The sequence below is a fragment of the Rhinatrema bivittatum genome, chromosome 18 (genome assembly GCF_901001135.1).
Source record: "Rhinatrema bivittatum chromosome 18, aRhiBiv1.1, whole genome shotgun sequence".
NCBI classification, from domain to species: domain Eukaryota; kingdom Metazoa; phylum Chordata; class Amphibia; order Gymnophiona; family Rhinatrematidae; genus Rhinatrema; species Rhinatrema bivittatum.
In genome coordinates this window covers 55,306,009-55,331,259 of record NC_042632.1, presented here as the reverse complement: position 1 = coordinate 55,331,259, position 25,251 = coordinate 55,306,009, and the positions used below count along the sequence as shown (strand labels likewise).

Sequence of the window (25,251 nt, the reverse complement as noted above, 5' to 3'; positions counted from 1 at the left end):
AAGCCTGTATCTGTCAGTGTTTGCACAGAGTACACAGGTCAGCTTTGTAACGAGGGCGGAAAAGGAAGCTAAAATAAGTTCAAACAATAAGATTCCATATTCAGTCACTGGCCAGATTGCAAAGTTAGCCAGATAAACGTATCCACTAGCTTGGGAGTGATATCCAGTGGTGTAGCTGCAGCAATGAACATGGCCGACTTTAGGATTGTTATATGGCACGATGAGAGCTAGCCAAATATGTTATCCAGCTAACTCTGAATATCAACGTTAGCTGGATAACTTACCTGGCTAACCTATCTTCACCCAGAAACATCTCCAGAATGCCCCTACATTATCCGGGTAAACTTTAGTGGGATAAGTACCTAAAATATTCAAAAGCTGGCATTTAGCTGGCTAAATACCACTGAACAGAGCCCTCTAAAAGTCCAAAATAAAGCTGTACCAGCTGGCTCACCCCTTAAGGTCTGCTTTGCGAAACTCACTGACAGTACTTGTTTCACCAGGTCCAGCTTGATGAGTTAAGGGACAGTCTGTTCTATATTACAGGGCAGATCCTGAAGGCATATTTATTTAATCAGGCCTCTGAGCAGTCATCGGTTAGTTTTACTGAGCAGTTATTTAAGTACCATATATAGGTTTATATTCAGGATGTGTCTTATCTCAAGTGTTTTAATTATTACACGTTAAGTGTTGCCTTATTTACTGTCTTTATGGTGCGTTATTGATTTTTGTGTTATTTTGTTCTTAGTACTGTGATATGCTGTGCCATAAAACTATACTTTGACTAAATTATAACCAACACTAGACTACAATGTATTTCTAACTGACATGATGATTTAGTGAAATTGGCTACTGAGGGGTCTACATTCATGAGGGTGCCGGTGGAAAAACTCTGTAAATTTACCCAAGTGACTACTCAGTATAAACAGGCTGGACGCCGCATGGAAAAACATTTCCTTGGTGCGGAGAACATCCTGCAGAAACACAAAGCAGACCTGCTGTTCAATATTAAATTCCGTGCTCCTGTCAAGCAGCTGGACCCTATTGTACTGTAGAAACTATCCATAAATTTTCAGAGAAAGGTGACTCATGCATAATGCTGAATGTAAATCACTTTAAAAAAATTTTTTTTGCAATGCAGATATATAATAAATGATACATAATGGGGTAAAAGGTTTTCTGTACCCAATCAAGACTGCCAATGGCGCATTTCAGCAAGTCAGTTTGTACAAGCTGTGCTGGAATCTGAAATTTAGCATGGAGTCCAGCCATGCCATGGGAACTCCTCTGTCAACAGAGCGGTCAAGACATAAAAGCAGTGGCATTCAGAACCCCATCTATTGCATTAGTACTGACTCAATGGCAAAGTACAACTTCCTTTACAGAGCCAAAAGCCCGACTTCATGCAGTATCTTCTGGTCTTAGCAGGCGTCTACCATCCAAATGCTAGGAAATGGCCAACCCTACAGGTTCTGAAATCTCAAAGGACCAGTGCAGGCTAAATTCTAGGGAAAGAGAACCAAAAACTACCTGGGAATATTCCATGTGCATTATAAGAGCCACTGTCTTACAAAATACTGGATTTGTCATTTCCAACTGCTCGGACACGAAAGTTCAGACTGAAGAGAAGAATGCACAGACAATGAGACAGAGGCAGTGCTTGCTGCTGGGGGCGCCAATTACGACTCAACATTGTAGTGTTAAATTGTGTTTGCAGAGTTAAATAGCAGCAAAAACTGCTCTGAGAGGTCTTTGTTACTTAAATGTCTTTAAAGATGCTTTCCGAAAAGAAAAAAAAAAAAGCGCAATGTATACATTTAATTATTTATTTTATTTAGTCAGATTTATATACCGACATTCAAATTCATTTCATGTCGGTTAACAATGACAAAATTTAACGTACAAAACAGAAGTGCAAATAACCTAACAGTACAGCAACATCAATATTATGCTAAAACACAATTCCCTATCTTTAACCAAAAAAAGCCTCTAAAATAACATCAATCAGAATACTAAAATTGTTACTTGTTAATAAAAATGGGAGCCCTTAGTTTTACTTTCTCTCTGCTGTTTTGGTTGCCTAATCTAGCAATTTGCAGGTGGTGTTGAAAATGTGAGGCACAGGACTCCCCCCAAAAAACTGAAGGAGGAGAAATGTCCTAGGCCAGCTTTCTCTGCTGCCAGTGCTGGGGCATTATTGAGCTGAAAATGCCCCCAGTTCAGAGCTGGCCCATCCTTCAGGGGATCCTGGAGCAGTTGCACGCCTTTGCTTTCCAGTTTTATCTTTGGTTAACTCATTTTTGCCTTGCAATTAAAATGCATAAAGAGAATAAGCAGTGTTTTTATTTCCACCTTTAAAGGAACTGCCTTAATTAACCTGAGGGACCGAAATATTTCAGACTGTGCAAATGCAACAAACAGAACCAGTGGTTGAAACATACAGATGTTTTTTTTAAAAAGTGGTATGGAATGAATTTTGAAAGCATCAGTGTGTCTTGGTCCATTCTTCTCTATAATGCCCTTTAGGCATGGCAACCAACTGGTAACAGGGGCCATGATATCTGGGAAACCAAAAACAGTAACAATTTCCTTCTAATATATACAGAGTAAATGACCGTATGTGGCCCATTCAGTCTCTCTCTGGTACTCTACCACCTTGAGCAGAGGGACACACAAATGTTCAATGGCCAAACCAACACCATCTTCCCAGGCCCAGCCGCCCTCACCTGTCCTCTCAACCACTGCCCTCCACAGGTGTCTCCTCCATTCCTCCTACCTTTAACCCTCTGCAGCCCTCTCTCATCTTGCTCTGTGTCTGTCCCAAGTGTTTTTAAATTCTGTCACTGGTTTTGCTGTTACTTCCTCGGCTGGTGGCAATTCCAAGCTTCAACCACCCTCTCAGTAATAAATAAATAAATAAAAATAAAAAGTATTTTCCCATATTTCCTCGCAGAATTCAGTATTAACCACAATTACACAAATCTTTTTTAATATGGTGGATCTACTCTGTTACAGTAGTGTGTCACTTTAGGGGAAATGTTTGAGGGTTTTTTTGTGATTTACAAGAAACTGCTGCTTTACTTGTAAGTAGCAATTCTAATTTACATGTTCCCACCGATCCCGGTCCAATACTACCTCCCAGGAAACTGGAGCAACCTAAGGCCTAGATTTACCAACGTCGCAGGGCTCCCTGAATCCTGTGCTAATGGGGGGAGGGGTGGTCCTGGGATAGCCGGCAGCGATCGCACCTCCGCGGTGCGCCAAATAATCTCACCATAAAAGGTGTAGTTATTCGGCACGAAACTGGCAGCAAAAACGCAGCGAACCTTTCCCTGTCGGCGAAGTCTTCGCGGCGTCAGCCCCAGTGCCGCCCCGATGACTCCTCTTCCGGGGCGGACGCCACCCCGATCTTGGTATCGCACGCAATAAGGGACTTTTCGCATGCGAAACATCCCTTATCACGTGCGATCCGCTTGGAAAATGACCCCCAAAGTCATGGGAACATACACACCCCACTTATAAAATAGGAAAAAAAAACACAAGCAGCCTAAGAAGCTGACGAGTGCCCAGACTTTGCAAGGATAGCACAACCCACAGGCTGACACGTAAAGTGGGACTCTCATAGCTGTTTCTCATTTTTTTCTTTATTACTTTAGTTATTTGACAAATCTAATACCACACTACAGGATTTGTGGGTTGTGTTGCAATAACCCAAAAAAGCATACTAGAGTTGTGGAATTCTTGCACCAAACAGATGCTGATGCTGGTGACTTCCAGATGTGGATTAAAAAAAAAAAAGTGTGATAACATTCTGAAGCCACACAAAGCCCAACTCACCATTTTGTGAGTATTAGGAGAAGACGACGATGAATCGGGCCCAAAGTGTCCCACCACGGTACCTTGAAGTCTCCATATTATGAGGGTTATTTTTCTCTTTGTAACTTTGAGATAATCAGAAGACAATGTAAGAAATTAATACACCCCTTACTATCATTTATATCAATTCCTACGTATGTTTGGCTTTTCTCGGTTTATTCCACTCCTCTTCTGCGATTTTTTTGTTCTGAATAAGTTATTTCTTGCTTGGCTTACGTAGAAATCCACAATTAGTATTTGTTAAGCGCGATCAAAATCATCATTTGACATCGATACAACGTCTCAGCGTACAATGTTATGTATGTTTATTTGCTTACATGCTACTCGTGCTTAAGTCAGAAACAATGTGAAATGGACTGGCAACAAAACATGGCTAGTTCATGACCATGAAGCATTCATAATCCTTTGAGTGACCAATCACTAGTATGCTGTGTTGAGACGATGAAGGCTTGCATGATCATGTCAACAGGTTTGAAAACCAGATCAGCAGGAAGCTTGTTCAACAATGGATCATCGTATCCATCCACCAAAGTCAGATTTCGGCACTCAGTCACAACCTGCACTATGCAGGGGCCATCCTCAAACAGGTGTTGCATGGCCTGCCTCTTGCCACAGGTCTGATTGTGCATCTGCATTTTTCCAGATCAGCGCTTGATCTGCCAGCGCCTTGCAGATGGTCCATGCCCTCCTCTGCCCCTGCAGGAAGCTGCTCAGTCACTCCGATATCCACACCAATCCTAGCAGTGAGATCTCCCAGTTGTGCAAGGCACAAAGGCTTGGGCATCAGAGAAAGAGGAGAGGGCAGAGTGTGAAAAGGTGCACGGAGGGACTCATGATATGGAAGATGCCATTTTGTGAATTAGTGAAATAAACGTCATGAAGACATCCACTTCCTGAGAAGGGCCAATTGATCCATTCTGACGGAACTGACATGCAGCCAGCCTCCTCGAATTATAGTAAGTGCCCACGCTATCCTTCCCACAGCAAACCAAAGTTGAAGGTTGGACTCAATGGATTTCTGTTCTTTCAAGCTAAAGCAAGTAAATAAAGGACAAAAAACCCCCCACACACGACGTGATGCCTTTGCATCCTCCAAGATCTTTCCACAAGCTACAACCTTCACCATCTCTGTCCCTTCCACAGTGCACATTTCCTTTATTCAAGGGAAGGAAGACCTACGGCTACAAGCAGAACAATTGAAATATTTTAATAATGGGATATCAAAATGAAAAATGAGATACCAAAAATAAACAAAAGTTGCCATGCGTGTAAAGCACAGGAAGCACGTGCAAGACCAGCAGTCACTAGTCCCAAGTTATTCTCGTAAGAAGAATATTTACATTCACAGTGACCATTAAAGGTTTGCAGCTGCTGTACCTACGCCACTGATCTTTATCTCTATTCTGCAGACCATGGTGACCGTCAGCAGCCCTGCAATCTTCTGGGTCACTAGAATAGTGCTGGCACAATTAAAAAGTTCCAAATCACCCCATCCGGGCCCGATCTTCTGCCTCCCAGGCCAGCTGGGCTGCGGGGAATCTTCTGCAATGTCATCAACCTGGAAGCTTTTCAAACTTCCTCACTGCAGCTGGAGTGCAGGCCCTCACTGGCCCCAACTTGGTACCTTTATTTTAGAAAACTGCAGAGAGAGGCAGCATTCACAGTCCCTTGGAGGGGGCATCCCAGACATTTGGAGACCGTCGCTGCAGAGCGTTGAGATATGAGAAAACCGGGAAGCTGGGAAGTAAGATTCACAGTGACAAATCCCAGCTGCAAGGCCAAAGGAGAGAGAGAGGAACCTGGCAGGCGCACACACAAAAGAAAGTGCTCTCAGGTTTTAGTATTTCTTCCTTTTTTTCCCTGGAATGTACTTTCTATTATAGCTTCCACGTTCACTTCCAGCATTTGTAATGGATCAGGATCCAGGTTGCTTATGCCCCCTGAAGGTGATAACAATACCAGGCAGAGGGAACACCCCCACCCAGCTAAGAGGAGTCCGACAGGCAGATTTCAAAGAAATTCTGCAAGAAATTGATCTAAATAAACCTCTATGGAAATTATCTGCAGCTTCCCACGTACAAGAAGCATCTTTAGCAAGAAAGTCACTTTGTATATCCAGGTAAACAGTATGTTATGTTCACCTACTGCATACGAGTGCCAGCATCTGGAACAGGGCTTTCCAGCTCAGCTCATTTCTGAGTAATCAAAATATGAAAATTAACTAGGTTTGGAGACCGCTCATTGTGGACAACTTGAAAACCAGGATCATTTTCTGCCTTTCAGAAAGAAACCTCAGATGAAGAACAGAACACAGATTCTGGGGGGCTGGAGTATCTGATAGATTTTGGGATGGGTACCTATTACCCCTTCCCAGATTGCCAGGACACACATTCATAGAGAAAAATACCAATATGGGAGAGCACTTTGATGCAGTCATGAATTTGACCATTATACATGCTTAAATAAAAAGGTATATTTGAACAATAAATTCTTTTTTAGTGAACAAAAGCAAAGGAAAGCAGGTTTGGTTGCATTATCTCTGACAAGGAGACTTATCACTGCTGGCGATCTGTCAGGTTCACAGCTTTGCTATGCTTTAACCCAGTGAAAACTGCTGTCAAGCCTGCACACAAGGTTCAAGTAACTTATGCACATATCGTAAGCTTGCTTCTAATGCCCAAAACAATATATATATATATGCACCGACAATCTTCATAATTTCTGTAACTAATAAACTCCTTCTCTATGTGCTTGAAAAATGTCTGTAATCAATTTTATTTCCGGTTTCTCAGTGATTTCTTTCCCACACATCCACAAAGTAATTCATCAAATATATAAAACACTTGACCTCTTTTTTACATGAATACTGGTTAATTAGCTCATTATAACTGGGGTTTTTTAAATTAGTCTTGCAATATTATAACCAGTAAGAAATCACTTGTCCGTCAGTCCACAGTTCTGACTTTGAATTGATGCTTCACATGCAAATTACGGCGGCCCTGGCTCCTGATAGGTTTCTCATGACACAAAATGAAACGCCACCTGCCTCTGATATGAAAGCAGATAAGAAGGTGGAGGATGTAATATGAAGTTCCAGGCTGTAAATGTTTATTAAATCTAGAAATGGAAAACCAAAGCAGTGTCACTACATAAAGGAAGGGTCAAGGGACCTCATCTGTTTTAGGGCTTGGCTTCTGCTAAGAAATGTCTTTTTTTTTTTTTCCTCTCTTGGTGTCAGATGAGGATGGAAAGCGTTTCTCCATGCCCCACCATTTAATGCGAAAACTATAAAAACAAAGCAAAGCAAAGCAAAAAACTGGCAGAATAAACCTTGACAATGTGTTGCAATCACAGCCTTCTATTTTTAATCTGACACCGCCCATGCCCCCAGTGACAGAGGAAGGAAGACCTCTGCTGGTTCTTGTTTTCTTTTGGGGGGGGGGGGGGGTGTTGCTTTTTGAAATGAATGAGTTATTCGCCTCCCCAGGAATGTAAGGTGGAGCTTCTGCTGGGTGTATAGGAAAAAGGAGAAAGCAGGTATCAGCAGCACCGGACTCCATCGAGTCCTTCCATGGTGAGCATTCTCCTGCTCGCTAGATTACCGAGCACTGGAGGAGTTTTAAGTCAATCAGCTCGCTTACTGGAAGGATGTGCTCCCCAAGAAGGCTCCTCTGCTTCAGAATAGAATTATTTTTTCTCCCCAAAAGGTTCTTTATATCATGCAATGATGAGGTACCAGAGAATGTGAGAACTCAGCAACTCGTCCACATGATATCCCTTTCCTTGCCCCTTGTAACAAGAAATCTGCTAGCCACAATGCCTAGTAATTTACAGATATCAAAATCAAAACTCTCATTTTTGGTTATCTTTACAAACCTGCAAACAATAAAAAAAAAAAAAAAAAAGACTAGATATTTGCAATGAATATCCATGAGCAAGCACCAACATGGGTGGCGTAATCTCTGCCCACCTGCAGCTGCTCCCAGATTTTCTGCGGTGGATCCCCCCCACCTTCTCTGGGGGCTATTTCCAAAACTGTCCCTTGGCAGCTCTTACTTTGAACTAATGCTAGTGGCCAACACTTAAGACTATGGAAAGCCAAGTCTCCTGTTTCATAAAATGTAAGTTTAACATTATCTCTCTTGTGCATCTCAGTGCGAGACTAATTTTTGGAAGTCAATTACTTCCACCCTCTTATTTTTTGAAAAGCTTTTACAAATCTTTGGAAGAAAAACAACTCCATATTGAGGATAACAGCAGTCCCTGTTGCATGGGCATGCGTGGGGGGTATGAAGAAGGAGAGAGATGAGTTCATTACACCGCTGTGATTTCTTCAGCTAAAACAACAGGACCTTATTTACACATGACAGAACTGGTTTTCCACAATCAGTGATCCAACGCCATTATCAGACTGTGGACCGGAAGCCGTCTCCACTCCAGAGGGGAATGAAGCAAAAGGGAATAAACCTTTCAAATGTAATATTCTAGAGTATCAACTCAAACAACATGACAAAAAACATTAATGTTTCAAAATGTCTTTCCATATGGATTATAGCCCACAAAAAAAGAGGTAAGTCTATTGATCTTGAACAATTCAGACATTTGGCAAATTATATATTAAAACAATATTTTATTACAAACATTTTACAGAGCATTTCTTGTATAGAGACAATGCTGTGTTCATACAAACATATCTTGCAAATCAATTAGCCATATATTTATATACAAAAGGTAGTGTTCATATAAACTTCGTTACCCACCAGTTAACCATCTCATCAATAAAATCAACACTCTCTCAACAATGCTGACATTCATAAAAATGGCTCAAGCTAATCTCACAAGTCAAAAACTAGAAAAATGTTCCTATCATAGTACTAAATCACTTCAAATACAGGTTTTACAGCTTCAACTACACCAATTCATAGAAACACCGACAATGGTTAATATTTGAGGGCTTCCGAGATCATGTTGTGTTCATTAATCATCAAATCCAAGGTGATCCCCAATATTCTCTCCCAAAGAGGATTTCCATGTTCAGAATAATATACCGATCTCCCTATGCCGATGTCCCGTTTCGCCCTGTTTGGTTTTGAGACCACATTACATAGAAAGGCAAGCTGATCGCAATTCCCTTTTACGTTTTGAAGTAGTCACCCTCAAAGCATGAAAAAAGGGATACCGGTTAGCCAGGTTTTCTGCGTGCCCATCTCTGGCGGAATGAAAGAGGCTATCCACGTAAAGTAATCAAAAGGGCATATAAAAGAGCATGATTCTGTGATCGCGAGAGGTTGCTACTGATAGGGTGGTTTGTGTTTTACCACCCACTCCATTAACGCATAACACGATTAGGATAGTTACATCTCATTGGCCTCTTCTGAGAGAATTTAATGTCTTTCCGAAACATCCTGTTTGCATATAAGCGAGGGAAAAATGAGAGATGAATTGGTGTCTTCCTTTTTGCCTAATCAACAGACAGGTTGTGAAAAGACTTGTGGCAATACCAACCCTGTGGCATCTGCAGGGTGGGTTCTCTTTGTCTGACGTGGTCAGAATTTATGCATCTTAAGATTTCCTGTAAATATCATTTATGGTCATTACCACATGTCAATTAAGTAATGGTATTTATGCGGTTATGTGCCCATGTAGGGAAGATTAGCCATGCATTAGAAACGCATATTATTGAGCATTGGAGTAATTTGAGAAGTCATCATGCTGGCTTGATGTTGGACATAGTTGCTCAGATATACGGTGTTTTGCCTTGCAGTAAGTACATTTACATCCTCAGAGGGAAGATTTGTCTCATAACTTGTTAAGGATTGAGCAAAATTGATTTACCATCTAGACTCTGTGACACTACAGGTGAAATGGGGAGTCTTTTTATAAAAACACTAGCATCTGGCTTGCTTTCCACGATTGCATTTTTGTGAAAAGCAGAGCTATGTTCCATGGGGTGTGTTGTTTAGGTCTGGATGTCTTTGAAAATACGGCATTTCCTTTGGCTATGGAGGGTGACTTTTGATTGGTATTTTTTTGGAGTTAGCATACCTGATTGGTTGGTTTAAATAATGGAATATGCCTTAAATGGTCGTGTAGTAGAAGAGTCCACTGTGTGTCGACATTGTGGAAAGTTGGCATTGAAATGCTGAGGTTCAATTATTTTGTGAAAAAACAGTTTCCAGTTTTTAGGTCAGTGCACAAATGGGTTGGCAAACATTTTGATCTGGTAGGTTTATGCATTTATAGTAAGTAAAAAAGGGGGGTTTTTTTTATTTGTTTTTGTGTAGTTGATTCCTTAGAGACGCATTGAGATGGCTCTTGCAGAGCTGTGGAAGGAAGGATGAAATCTATGATATAAGAACATATGGAAAGTTTAATGAGGACTATATATTGGTATGTGGTCTTGTATTTCTTATGTAGTTCCCACTGAAGCAGCCTTTTGAATGAGGTGAAACGTGGGCCTCTGTTGGGACATCGACATAGGAGATCAGTATTCAGTATATTATTCTGAACATAAAAATCCTCTTTGGGAAAGAATATTGGGATATCACTTTGGATTTAGAAGTTGGTTTGATGATTTATGAACCCAACATGATCTTGGAAGCCCTCAAATATTAACCATTGCCGGCGTTTCTATGAATCGGTGTAGTTGAAGCTGTAAAAAATGTTTTAAAACATGTTATCTTCCTGTACATACCCCCTCCAGGCCATTGTAACCCTTGCCACCCCCCCTTGCCTGTAATATATACCCTTTCCACATAGTTAATTAATCCTGTTACTGCATTATGATACCTGTTCATTGTAAAGCCTCTTGCTGCATTAAGTTACCTGTAAACCGGGGGTGATGTTCCCAACGTAACCCGGTATATAAAAATGCCTAAATAAATAAAAAATGTATTTGAAGTGATTTAATACAGTGATAGGAACATTCTTCTAGTTGTTAACTTGTGAGATTAGCCTGAGACATTTTTGTAAATGTCAGCATTGTTGAAAGTGTTGATTTTATGATTTTATTGATGAGATGGTTAACTGGGGATAATGATGTTTATATGAACACTACCTTTTGTATATAAGTATATGGCTAATTGATTTGCAAGATTGTATGAACACAGCATTGTCTGTATACAAGAATTGCTCTGTAATGTTTTTTGATTGCAATAAAATATTTTAAAAGTGTTTTTTTGTCAAATTATAAAATTTCTGAATTGTTTAAGATGGACAGACTTACCCCTTTTCTTGTGTTATCTCAGATTTGTTTGGGGTGGAGGTAATTGTTATAGCTAGATTATTTGTTTTCCATATGAATTGGCAAGTGGAACAAGCATAGCATAACCCATGGCCAGCAGAATCTCTCTGTTAGAATAACTAAAATTGATAAACAATTTAATTGATATAAAAAAAACACTTCACCGATGTTAGAGCAGCTGGCAAATTGAATCTCTATATTTATTTAAACATTCACCAGGTAAAGATAAGAAGCTTTACACTGAAGATGTATGCCGATTACAAATTCACACTACAAGACTGCTTTTACCAGCAGTGAGAAGATAGAGCTTATCATTCATTATACTATACTGCTACATGTCTCTGAAAGCATATTTTAGTAAAAACAAAACAAAACAACTTTTCTGGATGTCTCTTACTTGAAACATGCAAAAGAGTAAAAAGCACATCTTCCTTTAGAAGGGCAAGGATTGCTCAATAGCTCTCTGCTGCTATTATGCCTGGAGATATTGTTCAGACCAGAATGCAAGGTGTCTTGGGCTTTCTTCTCAAAAGAGTTTTAGATACAGAACAGGTGATGTCTTTTTAAAAAGAGACTTGTAACACCAACCCAGAACTACACTGTAGAAGGTAGTATAAATAATACAGTAATCATACAACCATTTCAATGTAGCTGCCCACTCCTCCCTCCAACCATGAAACGCCTAGGGTTCTTTTGTCTACGCAGAGAGCACACAGCATGTCTGCAGAACTTCAAATAGAATAAACTGCATGATTAAATTGTATTTATAAATCACCTTTCTGACGAGAAGCTCAAGGCAGTGAACAAGATGAAAAACTAAAATACATAGCAATTACAACCTAAAAACACATCATAAAAATAAGAAACCATGATAAAAGGAAGCTAATATAAAACAGCAATCATAAAACTAAAACATCTAAAAAAAAATAGCAAATAGCTGTGAGCAGAAATAAAGATAATATAGCAAAGGCACCATTAGATTAATACCTGACAAGGTAGGAAAAGATTAAATAACTACAAATCAAAAGCAGCTTTAACAAGACAGGTTTTTAACAAACATCATTCTAGATGGACGTCCTTTGGAATGAATTCCAATGCAACACATGAGAAAGTGTGTGTTTAGGGTTGTGACTTTAAACTATTTCAAGAAATTCCAGGGCATTACCAAAAAAATGTACTTGAAATTAAGTACATTTTTTGTAGTTAGATGCTCTTCATAATCTGTCATTTAAGGTAACTTGTTTCTAAATCCAGCATGGGTCAGTTCCTAATCAATCTTAGTTCTTTTAAAGAAGGAATACAAAATAGTGCATAAAAGCAGGAACTGGGAACTACCCATGAAGACGACTTTCTATGTATGAAGAACACAGGATCTTAAACTGGGCACATAAATAGGGAAGTAAACAGTGCAATCCCCGTCTCTATAATTGAATTTAGCTCAGCATGCAATTGATTTATTTCACTATTTTTATTGTGAGGTGGCGAGGTCTCTTGTAATTAGGACAGAGGAGTTTACCAAGAAACAATTCAGAATATTCAGATACCTAACATTTTTACATAAAATTAGATGCATCATGGCAAGTACAGAAAATTATTAAAAACATTCAGACTAGAAGAATTGCTGTTTGTAAGAAGAGCACCAGTGAGAGAGACCATTCTAGTGCAAGAGCATCTATCCAAGTTCCCAGCCTGTGAATGCAATTCCTGTTAGAAGAATCTGCTGCTTATTATTAACAGCACAAAACCATTTTCGACCATTCCAACATATCCCCTGAAAGAGGAATTTTAAAGATAAATGAGCTTTTTTTTTTTTGTAAGAATGCAGTGTATCAGATCGTGCGCACGTTTGCAGGGACTCAGAACTATCTGAACAGGATAGTACTGGGTACTGGGTGATCCAATAAAACGTCAAAGCATCCAAGCCTGTCCTGGGGAGCACCGGGAGCCAGCTGAGCTTTCCTGCATGCAATACCCAGGGATAAGTCCCCGACCTAAGCCTCCAAGGTCCAGGGCAGGGAATTCGGGTCCGAGGGCTCGAACTTGCGCGGCTCCCACAGGCTGCGCGCGACCATAAAACGATTCATGCGAAGGGCAGGGATAAATCGAAACGTGTGAAAGTGACAGAGATAACTGAGACTTGAATTTGAAAAGTGGCCAAAGGTCTGTAATACGCACACCTGGGCCAGCCAAACCCCAATTACCTTCCGCGTGGGGACTTGTGAGAAAAAGCAGCTGAAGGTGCACGGGGGGGGGGGACCGCAGGGTCACCACGAAGAGCAAAACTTCCAGGAAACAAAGCCGCGGCACCTGCTGGGCGCAGCCCCCATCTGTCCGAGCCCCGCCGCCAGCGCACATGGCCGGGCTGCTCCGGGGCCAGCAGATTCCCGCTCTTCTTACCTGGCAGGCTTTTGTGCGCGCTGTTGCCCATCACTCTGGCCGGGGGGGAGCGTGTGCCAGCCCGGTGCCGGTGCTGCTGCTGCCGCCGCTCCGCTCGTCCATTTACCGAGCGCCGGAGAGTGCGCGCCAGGCTCCCGGGGCTGCACTGACTGCAGCCTCCACCACCACCACCGCCTCGCGCCGCGCCCCGCCCTCGCGCCTCCCCGGGTGCCTTCCAGCCGCACGCGCACCCTCTTCCCTCGCGGCCCGCAGGCTCCGGGGAGGAAAGGGGCGGGGCGGCCGCGGCGCGCACGTGCGCAGGGGGGGGGACCCAGGCAGAGCCCGCTCGCTAAGTCTCGCGCAGGGCGCCCGCGCTGCAACCCCTAACCCTAGCGGAAGCTCCTTTATTGACAAAGAAAACGATGCACGCGCGTTTCATTCGTGCATTTGTTAAAATGCGCAAGTCACCGAAACCCGGGCACGGGGTGGCATGGCCGAACACCTTAGCACCGAAACAATGTTTGAGCTTGGCAGCAGCAGCCCAGGGTAGCGAGTGCTGTCCATAATTTAAGATCTCCATGGAAACCAAAGCTTTTGTCCCCGTGCACAATAAATAGCGTGGATCATCTGGAAATTAATTTGGGAAAGAGGACAGAGAGCACCAAAGCCAGGGCAGCAGCTGCTCGAACTCCGTCCACTCGGGGATGGGGGAGAAATGAGCTTCAGCAAGGTACAGGAAGGTGAGAGGTTCCTTAGAGAGGGCGTTTCAAGGACAGAGGGTCACGATATGAGGTTGCAGGGACAGTGTTGTTGTACTAAAAAGATGATGGAATGACCTCCTGGCAGTCCTGTGACAGAGAAAACCCATAAATCAATCAATAAATAGCACCCATCCTCCATAGGCCCAGGCTGGGATTCAGTCTCCCCCCTCAGCTGCACAGGGTGGGCAGATTCCCATGGGAGCCTGGCCGGACCTGCCCGACCCATGAGCTCAGGCATGGCTTGCAGCATTGGAGTCGGACACCCATGCAACCAGAGCACGCTGACTGGGGGGATCCAGCTTTGTAAATAACCCACCCCCCCGCTCCCTCAAGAGAAAGCAAGAGATAGATAAAGAAAGCAGTGGCACCGCAGCACTGGCAGGCTACAACCCCCCAGCCAGGGTCTGTGCCAGAATCCTAATCCTAAGGGAATCATATAAAGCCGAGCCTTAGACATTAGCACAGGTGGGAAACTTGTGCCACGTTGTGGCAACCGTCAAGGCTTCAGCCCTGGCTGCAGTCCATTGGCACAGCTTGGTAAGTGAATGCTGCTCTCCACTTATGCATAAAGAAGTTTTAAGATGATTGGATTCTGAATGCATGCAAAAGATACACGGAGTTATTTATCCCAACATGCAGAGATTCTCATTCTTTATACGTACAACCCCTTAATTCAACCCCAACTCCATTGTAATCTGCTGCTAGCAGCTCGCCCAGTCTTATTATATTTGCTCTGACTGATCGTCCAGTCAGGAAAGATGGAATGGAAATGGAAAAGGTAAAATTAGGCTTCTTCTTACCCACAGGAGAGAAGAGGACTGTGCTGCAGGGGTGAAGGTCCTGCACCTGGGGGCACATGAGATGGAAATCTGGACCAGAACCAGAAGCCAACCTAGTTGATGTTGGCAGTGGCTGAGTACCAGGTCACAGCACGTCATAGGGACCTTCGTTTCCAGTTTTTATTTTCCCTTGGAATTTATCAGTGCTTATTATAACCAACAAAACCAGGAGAAAATAATTGGGAGGGGGATGCAGTCATTTCCCCTCCTTGGTTTTCTATCATTTGGCTGCTTATAATAAACACTGAAAACTTTACAGGGAATATAAATTAAAAAGTGAAAATGAAAGTCCCTACCTATTACAAAACTTTGTGGCAACGCATGGGGGACAGGATCGTGTGTGCTAATTTATCCAGGATGGTAGCAAACCAAAAAAAAGAAGACAATAATGGACTTTGATAAGGAGCAATAGCCTACAAGTGGTCAAACTTCTAAAACTGACTGGTGGAATGTAAGAGCAGTGCAAACCAGAATAACTGGAGAGGCTAGGTGAGCCATAAAATGTTATCTGCCATAATATACTGCGTTACTATGTTATTAGGTTACTATGTCACTTCCATCCCTTCCTCAGAGTATGCTGTGATGTTGCAAAGTGTCAGGTCAGGGAGGTGCAAGAGTATTAGGCATGCTAGGTGTTGAACCTTCAGCCTTGCCCCTGCCACAGACATACATACGCATATATACAATTAGCTGATAACAATCCAGCATGTGACATTCTGTATCCAGTCACAATATAACAGACAAATGCTGGAGAACTGCAGCATGCTCACTGCAACTGCAAGATTTCTTTTTCATTGCTATCTGATAAACAGTTTAAAATGTCTGAGTTGTGTAGACTCAAGATGCTTCCAGCTTCTGTCCCCAGTCAGTGCCGTATTGCACCTACATGTTTTATTGATCGGCTTCTTGCTTTTGGTATTTGACAGGCTTCTGTTTTCTGACACCAAAAGACTTAGAGCCCCAGCTAAAGTGAGAATTTGAGGCTCGGTGGCTCTGTCCCTGACTTTGCTCACTGTGGTCAGTGCTGGTGAGTGCTCGAGTCCTGGACTGCTGACTTGGCTGCCCTGGGAAAATACAGCATTACTTGATGCATGGGTTTGCCAAAGCAGAAAGATTAAAGCAGAGAAGGCTGCTGATCCCATCTACCTGGAGAAGAGAGCTGGGATTCCTAACCTGGTTCAGCCCTGCAGAGCTCACCTGGAAATGCATCCAAGACTGAGTCGTCTACCATCTAAAGTGCCTTTTTAAAACATAGTGCACCCACCAACCTCCCTAAACAGGTTTTCCGGCTATCTACAATGAATATGCAAGAGATAAATTTACATGCACTGCTCTTCAACAGATGCAAATCTGGGTGTCTGATGAATATTTATTGTGGATAACTTGAAAACCTGACTGACCATAGGGTCACAAGAACAGGTTTGGGAAGTCCTATTTATTTATTTATTTATTTAAAGGCTTTTATGTACCGGAGTTCATGCACTAGTGCATACCACTTCGGTTTACACAGAACAAGGAACAGAAAATTACATCAAACAGATTGAACAATTAAACAAATATACAATTACATCCAACGACTGGGTATAAATAACATGGCTAACTTAGTAGGAACTTAGAGTTTGAGGTAAAGGAGAGAAATAGTACCAAGTGGTAACAGAACAATGTTAATAGCTAAATAATAAATATAAATAGTAAATACAAATTCTTATAATAATACAGGTGCTTACAGATTACAGTCTTCATGAAAAGTTTACGTCTACAGAATAGGGTTAAGTAAATAAGAACTGGCGGTTATTTCTATAGGAGTGAAGACTTCAAAAACTGAGGTTACATCTGGATTAAGAGGTATTGGTGTAGCATGCTCAAATATTTAATGATTTGGAATTGTGAGACCAAGGATAAAAATTAGGAGTTGTTTGATATGATTATAAAAGCAAGAATGATTCAAGTTCTGGGACGTGGTTCTGAGCTATCCTATCCTAAACAATATTGTTCCTATATGTTGGAATGTGTACTATGGTATACATGCTGCTAGTGCTACAGCCTTCTCCCTCCCGCCACCTTCTGGGAAAGCAGACACTACATGCACGTGAATACTTTTTGTGACCTTGCTAGTACACCGGACAATCTGTTGCTTTGGATGCTGGGCTATCTTTATTCATTCCACACCGGTACAGTTTCATGGTTCCTCAGAACATCTCTATTCTTAAATACTATCCATATAAACAGCCAATAAGATGTCGCTGTTTCACGTCATGAGGCACTTTAACAAGCATAAGAGCACCTCATATCCTAGCCCTGATGTGGCAATCAAACAATAGCAGCAGGAAATGGAAAATACAGTCCTTCAGCTTTTCCAGTGCCTAACTACAAAAAACTGCAAATGTTTCCTTCCCCACTAATTTAGGAGTGAAACTTCAGATTCATGCTTCCTGCAGGAAGGACCATGGATTGTCTTATTTTTAAAAATCAATGTGAGCCCACTGGAATTAAAATATTTCACAGAGGTAGCTACTTGTATTATTCTGAAGGCTGGATTTTCTAGGAGTGCTTGCCCCATGCAGGACACTCTTGATACCATCCCTCTCTTGCCAGCAAGAAGAGAACAGCACATCTGCACGTTTCAGTCTGAGCTGCTCAGGGATCTGTAGTCCTGTGCGACCCTGTATTCAGAATGGAGCTGGAAGCCCAGGGCTGATGGAGCCAGAAGGCACTGAGCTGTCCGACTGGCCCCCGGAGTCCCCACCCCTGCTCACTCCACTTTACTTATTTCATTTAAGAAAACGATGCAGGGAACAGGGCTTGCGGCTACCTCTGGAAGCCGCCCTGAGCAGGGCAAAGCGTGGCACTTCTGCTGGCCAGGAAGACACGATTTGAGGCAGAGGTTAGAGCAATGTGCTGCCACTCACTCAGAGCCCTGGAGCAGTGGCTTGCTCTCTTCTGGATGCCTCCCTCCAGACCTTGCACAACTCTGCCGCTCATCTACTCTTCTCCCATCCCCCGCTGTTCCCACGGCTCTCTCCTTCTCCTCCACACAAACCTCGCCCGAGCCAGCCTCTAGGATAGAATAAACACCGCTTTGACAGGACGGCACTAAATTCAGTACAACTACACGAGCGAGATCTGTGTGAAATCTCTCTCTCTATGAGGAGCGGAAATGTGTGCATCACTTGTGGTTTGGTTGGAGGCTCACTTCATCTGTCTTCTCCTTTTGAAATGCCTTACTAATCGGTGCCCATTGGCACATGCAGAAGGTGGCATCTCCAGGCTTCTGCCACAATGCACCTTTCTGAATTACTGAACTTATCCAGGGAGGGATTTCTGTGCATGTCCATATAATTACTGCAACCACCCCAGTCACCCACACATTTCTTTTCAAACGCCGAAAGGCAATTACTTCACTCCCTATCCTCAGGTTCTTGCCTAGCACAGGACGCTGGGGGTCTTAGCAGGTCAAGGAAAGGAAGAAATGCTTTTGTGCAAAGGGAAGCAGCAGCTTCAGATGCTAAGCGAGGAAAAGTCTCTCCCCTCCAAGGAGCTTCTTGCACTGGCCTTGACTGATGAGCAGCCAAAGATGTTTCCTGCCCGTGGTCCCCACAGCCCTCAGCGCTTTTGGCGGCAGTAGTTTATCTGGTAAACAAGTCTTCGGGGAGCTCAGCGCATAATGGCTTCTAGCTCCTTGATACCTTCTGCTGCCAGCGGTTCAGAAAACATCCAGGACAGAAGGGGAAAGGAAAGAGTTACACGTGGCCTAGCATAGTAGCACATTCGGGGTTCAGGAAGTCCCAAAGCAAGACCAAGCTGAACCAAAAGGAGGAGGAAGCATGACCCAAGGGTTGGAGTAATCAACTGGGAAGCTAAGGTTCAAATCCAGCTCCTTCCACTGACACCCCTTGTGACCTTGGGCAAATCCCTTTATCTCTTTTTATCTCAGGTACCCACATAGAAGTAAATGTTAAGACTGGCGCGCGCACATGGACCCGGTGATTTTCTAACATATGCACATATATGTCCTGCATGTGCTATAAAATCAGCTATACGTGTGCACCTGATTTTATACGGACACGCACATCTGCGTTCAAGTGGCGACGCAAGCGTGTAAGTGGAGGGAATTTTAGTAGATAAGCGCATCGACCCAATTTTCCCAGTTCGCCCCAGTAAAGGAGAGGATTTCCTAACCCCCCTAGCTAACTTGCCTCCCTATTACCTTATTAGCCCCGACCCTTAAAACCCTGCTGACTCGCCTTGTTTTTTCTGTTACATAGCAGAAGTAAACGTACGCGGTAGGGGACCCTGGCGCACACTTGTGTGAGTAAAGACTTATTCGCAGACTTCATGGTGCCGTTCCAGCCCGCTCATTCCTGCCCCTTTTTGTGGAAATGTTTTCTATGTGCATACTGGGAGGTGCTCGCACACTCAAAACCTTTTTAAAATGCATGCGAGTCGCATGCGAAGGGGATTTAAAATCTACCAGTCAGATTGTAAGGACTTACAGTGCCTGAAGACTTATCCCCATTGTACAGTGCTGTGTACGCCCAGCAGTGCTATAAAAAGTACTCGTTTTCAGGCAATGTGGCTGTGCTGCTGTTGCGATATGCAAACGGATTGATTGTGGATAAGAAAATGCCTAAAAAGGCCATGCTGAATCCATCGGTACAGAGCAAAGAGAGCAGAGAAAGTCCTGAACTACTTGTGCAGTGCTTGGCAAAAGACATCGCTGAGGTCCAGCTTTCTGCTTACTTTTGCATAAATATTGTTGAAAGGCCAGGGGGAAAGCTGAAAGCCCTCTTCTCTCCCTCTGAAGTACATTATGAAGGGAGAAAGCAGAAAAATTAGTCACTGTTTTGCTGAAAAGGGCTTCCAGAACGGAGACCACAGGCGTCAGAAGAGCTCTGGGCAGGGCTAATGCCCTCCTTCCTGTGAAATCACCGCAGCAGATCCAGGACCGGGTTGGGTGTCCAGCAGGGCATTTCAACTGCCCCCCCCCCCCCCAGAAGAGGAGAGCAGCGGAGCCAGGGCATGGGGCTGGGTTCTTTCTCCTCCACAGCCCTGGCACGAGACGCTACAGCCCATGTGGCTCTCGATGCCTCCATCGGGGCCAGGTGGCCGAGGCCCCACTGCTCACCACCAGCACCTGAATGTAATCCGCCTTGAATTTAAATAAATAAATAAATAAATCATCATCATCATCATCTGCAGATCCGCAGGAAGAAGAATGGGAAAGGGGGGATTGCTGGGTGAAAGAGGAGGTAAGACTTCAGCATGGGAGAGAAAAAGGGGTGGGAGAAGACGGGGGGAGTGTGGAGGAGGAGGGGGGCGAGGACAGGGGGCCAGAGAGAGGGATGGACCCTGCTTTGCTTGCTCCCCTCACTAACTGCCCTCGATGGACTAATGAGAACTCCTCTGATCTCCGAAACTGGCACCCGTGCAGGAAATCAGGAGTGGCCCTTAGCACAGGGAGGCAGGGCTGCTGGCAGCGGAGGAGGGGCTTGAGCAGCCGGGGTGAATCCTGTGACCTTGGGCGAGTCCCTTCCCCCTCCCTTGTAAGTCCTCATGGGCAGGGAAAGAGCCCGAAGAGCTGCGCAGCTCAATCCAAATCATCCTGGCTATTAGTAGCAGGCAGAGCTCCTCACATGAAGCTAAAATGTTTTCTCCTGGGGTGCGAGAAAAACCTCTCGCTTTGCTTCAAATTCGAAGGACACGTGGGGGTGCCGGTGTGAGTGAAGGTCATTTCAGCCCTCCCCGGGGTTTTTAATGACAAATTGCTTTTTCTATGCTTGTTTTTATACATTCCCTCCCCCACCCACAGAAAAATGGCCTGGGGGCACCCCTGTGAGGGATGGCCTTCGACTGATAAGTACTGAAGAGCAGAGAAGCGAGGTCCAGTTCATCCAGGAGTTTTCCTCTAGGCAGGTGGTGGCTGTATGTCTTTCCGTACCAGTGAATTGGGCTCCTGCTGCGAACCTCTCCCGGTTATCGGGATCTGACCTTGATCAATTACGAGCAAGGACCTCCCTCGAGGCAACGCTTTTACATTTTCCTTATGCTTATGGGATTTGGGGGCAGATTCTATTCCCTCTGCCTTACGGGGAAAACAAACTTTTGGATGCAAGCAAACCCATATTAGTTGGATTTTTGTTTTAAAATGTGGTTTTCACTTAAAAACAAGTCCTGCCATGCCGGGAAAAATGAAAAAAGCAGCGAGGTAGGGCTACCTGCCTGCAAGCTAGGGATGGTTTGCCTCCTGCAAAAAGACTTTGTCATTTTGTCTTTTTAGGGAGGTCAAAGAATTCTGCTCGACACCCACGAAGCATAGCTGAGGCAGATTCCTAGGGCTTCCAGGAAAAGCAAAGCAGAATTCAACTATATTCTCGTCTGCTGGAGCCCAGCCCGATTTTCAGAAACTGAAATAATAAAAAGAGAGAGAGAGAGCGAGTGAGAGTAAAAGATGCTATTATCCTCCAAGAGAACAGCACACTATATGCCATAGCTTCGGTGACATTCCTTTGACATGAAGTCTTTTCTTTCAGGGCTCAGTTCGGCATCGCCTGTCTCTTTCCAGAGTCTTGCACAATTCAGGAGCCCCCCTCGGCCACATGGGTAGGGATTGTTTACTAAGAGATCTGCACAGGGATGTAAATCATTTCTCCTGAAAATACGTCTACAAGAGGGCAGTCCTTCTTAGAGATCTTTATCCCTGGAGTTGTACATAGCTCTGTACAAATGATTTAATGGCACTTTAGAAAGGTTTTCGTGGTCTTACTTAGGAAAGGGATTCTAACCTCCCAGGCAGTGCCTCTCCTGATTAGATGGTTTTCAGCGCTGGAGAAAGTCAGATGCTGGAGCTGTATGGCCCTTGTCAGGAGCTCATGTCAGTGCAAGCTCTGCATTCTCTCTCACACCCCTCTTCCACCCAGCAGTTGTAATCTCAGAGTAAGGCACGAACCTGCCACAAGAGAGGTCAAGTTATGGAATTATAAGTGAGGGGAGCAGGACTCAGGCTGCCTGCATTGCTGCTGTCTGGCTGGGTACTTTCCAGTCTTCACAGGAATAACGCACGCCTCGTTTAACTTTGAAAATTGTCCCAGGGAAAATTCCCCAAAAGTACAAACGCAGGGTTGAACTTTTGCAGGAGTTGTGTGGGTAAAAGTAGCGTATATCGTACCAGTTTTCAAAAGCCCATTTACATGCATAAAACTTTTTGAAAATTCAACCCCATGGAGCAAATTTTCAAAGCAGTAATGCATATAAAAGTAGAATTAAAAAAAACAAAACAGTTTTATGCATGTACATCATTTTTTAAAATGACCTCCATAGTTTTAAAAATCCAGGACTCTGCACTTAGTTTTCTCCCTCGACTGAACCTCATCCTCAGGGCACCTCTACTACAATAGAGGCAAAAGTCCATGCCTTGTGCACCTATGTACGAGTAGTACTGTTACCCACACACAGATAATTTCAGCAAATAAAACACTTTCTTCCCATGGAAATCCCTTTGAAAATTGCCTTCCAGGGCTCACTGCTTTTCCCCTGGCAGAACTGAAATTGGAACCCAGGGAGCAACTGGAATCTTGAATCCTCAAACCAGTCAGTGATGCCCACAGCCTGGGGATCCTCGTGGATTCTGCCAGTGGTCCTTCCCTTGAAATGGCCCCATCATCTCCTCAGAAGAAGCTCCACCTTTCCCAGGATCCTCATCTGGAAAAGCAGCAGCTCTTCACTATCCATCAGAGCTGGAGCCCTAGCAACCACATGCACACCTGCGGGAGGTGAGAGGAGCTGAGGAAGGAGGAAAGGAAGAAAGATCCGGGTGAGTAAGGAAGGAGAGAAGAGGAAATGTGCAGCATTTTCTGCTGCATATAATAGCAATGGAAATCACAATGCCGGGACTATTGCTAAGGGCCTCCTTCAGGCATACATTTGCCTCTTGTTATTCATCCCATTCTTCAATGCTACAAACATTTCTTCTTTGAGATTGTTTGTCTCTGCTTTCTGTTGTGTAGTTCTCGTCACGTTACTGCACATCAAGGGTGCGCTGCATCAAAGCCATTTGAACCAGCCATGGGAGATGGCACAGGCCTGATAAATTCCCATATAAATGGGCTATCTCCAGTACAGTGCTTTCATATAATAGTGCAACAGAATTTAAGGAGTAGTGTCTCCTTCACTCTATGTGGCTTTGGCTGGACCTTCAGTAATGGAGATCCTTAACATCACTCAAGGAGTCTCAACATTGGTCCAGTCCTTCCTTGCTCCCAGTGCAATAGGTCTTCACTCTGTTCATAATAACATTGTTTTCATGAATGTATGTGCAGGAAATAAAGCCCATTGTACTGCTAAAAGCATAGCCACCATGATCAAAAAATACTAACAATTATCCGCACTTAGTGATGAGGGATTGACAAGACTCCTTATATCTTGCATTTAAATTAGCCTCCAGATTGCTCAAAGCATGTGTGTGTGTGTGTGCGACTTATAAATTATCCACAAATTACTGACATTTCAAGGACAGGAATTTTCATTTGGCATATTTACTGCCGTAAATAACTGTGCTTCAAGATAAGGATGAAGCAGAGTACAAGGAAGTAAAAGGAGGCTGCTAGCCACAGTGTGCAGCACCGTGCGGACATGGCGCATCAGCTGCAGGTTGCAAAGTCAAATCCAGAGCAAATTTGTACAAGAGCATACTGAGGAACAGTTGACTGATCCCTAAACTTGGCACTTTCTGACCAAAGTCTCAGTGTGGATTTTGTAGAACATTTTGCTCACAGGTTATTTTTTCCTGTAAATTTATTCTGTGAAGCAGAAGGGAATGAAATCCTTGGACAGAAAATGCACTATTTTAACATTGTGCAGGCAAACTGATTTGCCAGTTTTTGGGTTTTATTTTGCTTTGCTCCCTTCTTTCTCCTTTCATTTTTTCTGAAATTTGAATCTGGCACTAGAAGCTGACTATAAATCTAAGTTAGGCAGTGGTTTGCTTTCTGTCTTGTGGCCAAGTGTGAAGCAGATATCACAGATATAACTTTAATTAATTTACAGCTTTTGGGGGCTTTTTGTATTTAAGTTTTGTTCTGATTGATTTTGGGCCTCTGGTTAGAGCACAGGCATAACCATCACTTAAATCGGACCTTTCTAAGAGCAACAGATTATCCTCCACAATCAACAACAGTTCTGCTGAGGTACTTGTATGTCAATACCTCCATCAAAGCCTAAACTCAACCAAAAGTATAAAGAAATGACAGCAAAGAATGATGCATCCAAAACCCCTGCTTCACAGACAGCAGCACGACCTTAGGTTGTCCTCTGCTGGAATCAGTTCTGCTAATGGAACGTTTTATTTATTGGTATTTTTCATGCTGGGAAATCACTTCAGTTAAGTGGACAGTTGTGCTTGTACACTGTATATGAGTAAGGCACATTTGGTTGAAAGATTTTGCAGACCACAAAGAGCAGTGAAAATATCTCCATGGACATTGAACCTGCAGGAGGTTATGTGTAGAAGTAGGAGTCAACCAGAGCACTCAGTCCCACTCTACAGACTCTAAAACAAAAGGTCACCTCTTGAGACTCCAAGGAGGGAGACGCAGGAGAAACATCAGATTTGGATTTCTTCATGGAAAGGGGGGTGGATGCAAGGAATGGACTCCCATGGGAAGAGGAGGAGACAAGAACAGCAACAGAAGTCCTGGAGTAAGCGCGGACGATCCCTAGATGTAAAGAAGTGAGAGGAAAGCCAGAGGTCTACAGGAGTCTGTGGCCCTGCACCAGGAATGAAACTGGTCAGACCAGATGGGCCTCATGGTCCTAGTCTGCTCTGTGCTTCCGGGCAGGACAAAAAGTTCAGTGCTACAAATCGACAAATAACACAAATCTCTGTTTTATTTCCTGCTACATTTGGGCGTAGTATATGTTAGTGGTGAAAATAGTTAAACTATCATTAAAACATTTCCCTGACCTTTTGTTCTGTGACTGGAGAACAGTGCGCTCAGATCAGGCTCTTTCAGTTGAGTTTGTGCTGGGGTCAAGGTGCCTCAGTTGAATTAGTACTGCCAAAAGGGGGAAGGATACTGTACCTGCAGGACTGAGATCTCAATTTTTTGGGTGATCATTTCTTTCTATGGACTGAATTAAAACATTTATTTTATGATATGAA

At 43.5% G+C, this 25,251-nt stretch overlaps 1 protein-coding gene across 2 annotated transcripts in view; it reads right to left on the bottom strand.

Moving 5' to 3' along the window:
• Positions 1–13,858, bottom strand: part of NEURL1B (neuralized E3 ubiquitin protein ligase 1B) — a 59,159-nt gene extending 45,301 nt beyond the window's left edge. The window contains exon 1 of one of the 2 annotated variants that reach the window (XM_029583554.1): positions 13,517–13,858. In XM_029583554.1, coding sequence (XP_029439414.1) covers positions 13,517–13,547 — 31 coding nt within the window. In that variant the 5' untranslated portion in view covers positions 13,548–13,858. Of the gene's footprint in view, positions 1–13,320; positions 13,481–13,516 lie in introns of those variants that run through there. The other variant, XM_029583553.1, reaches the window with a different exon arrangement.
• Between the last annotated feature and the right edge of the window lie 11,393 nt (positions 13,859–25,251).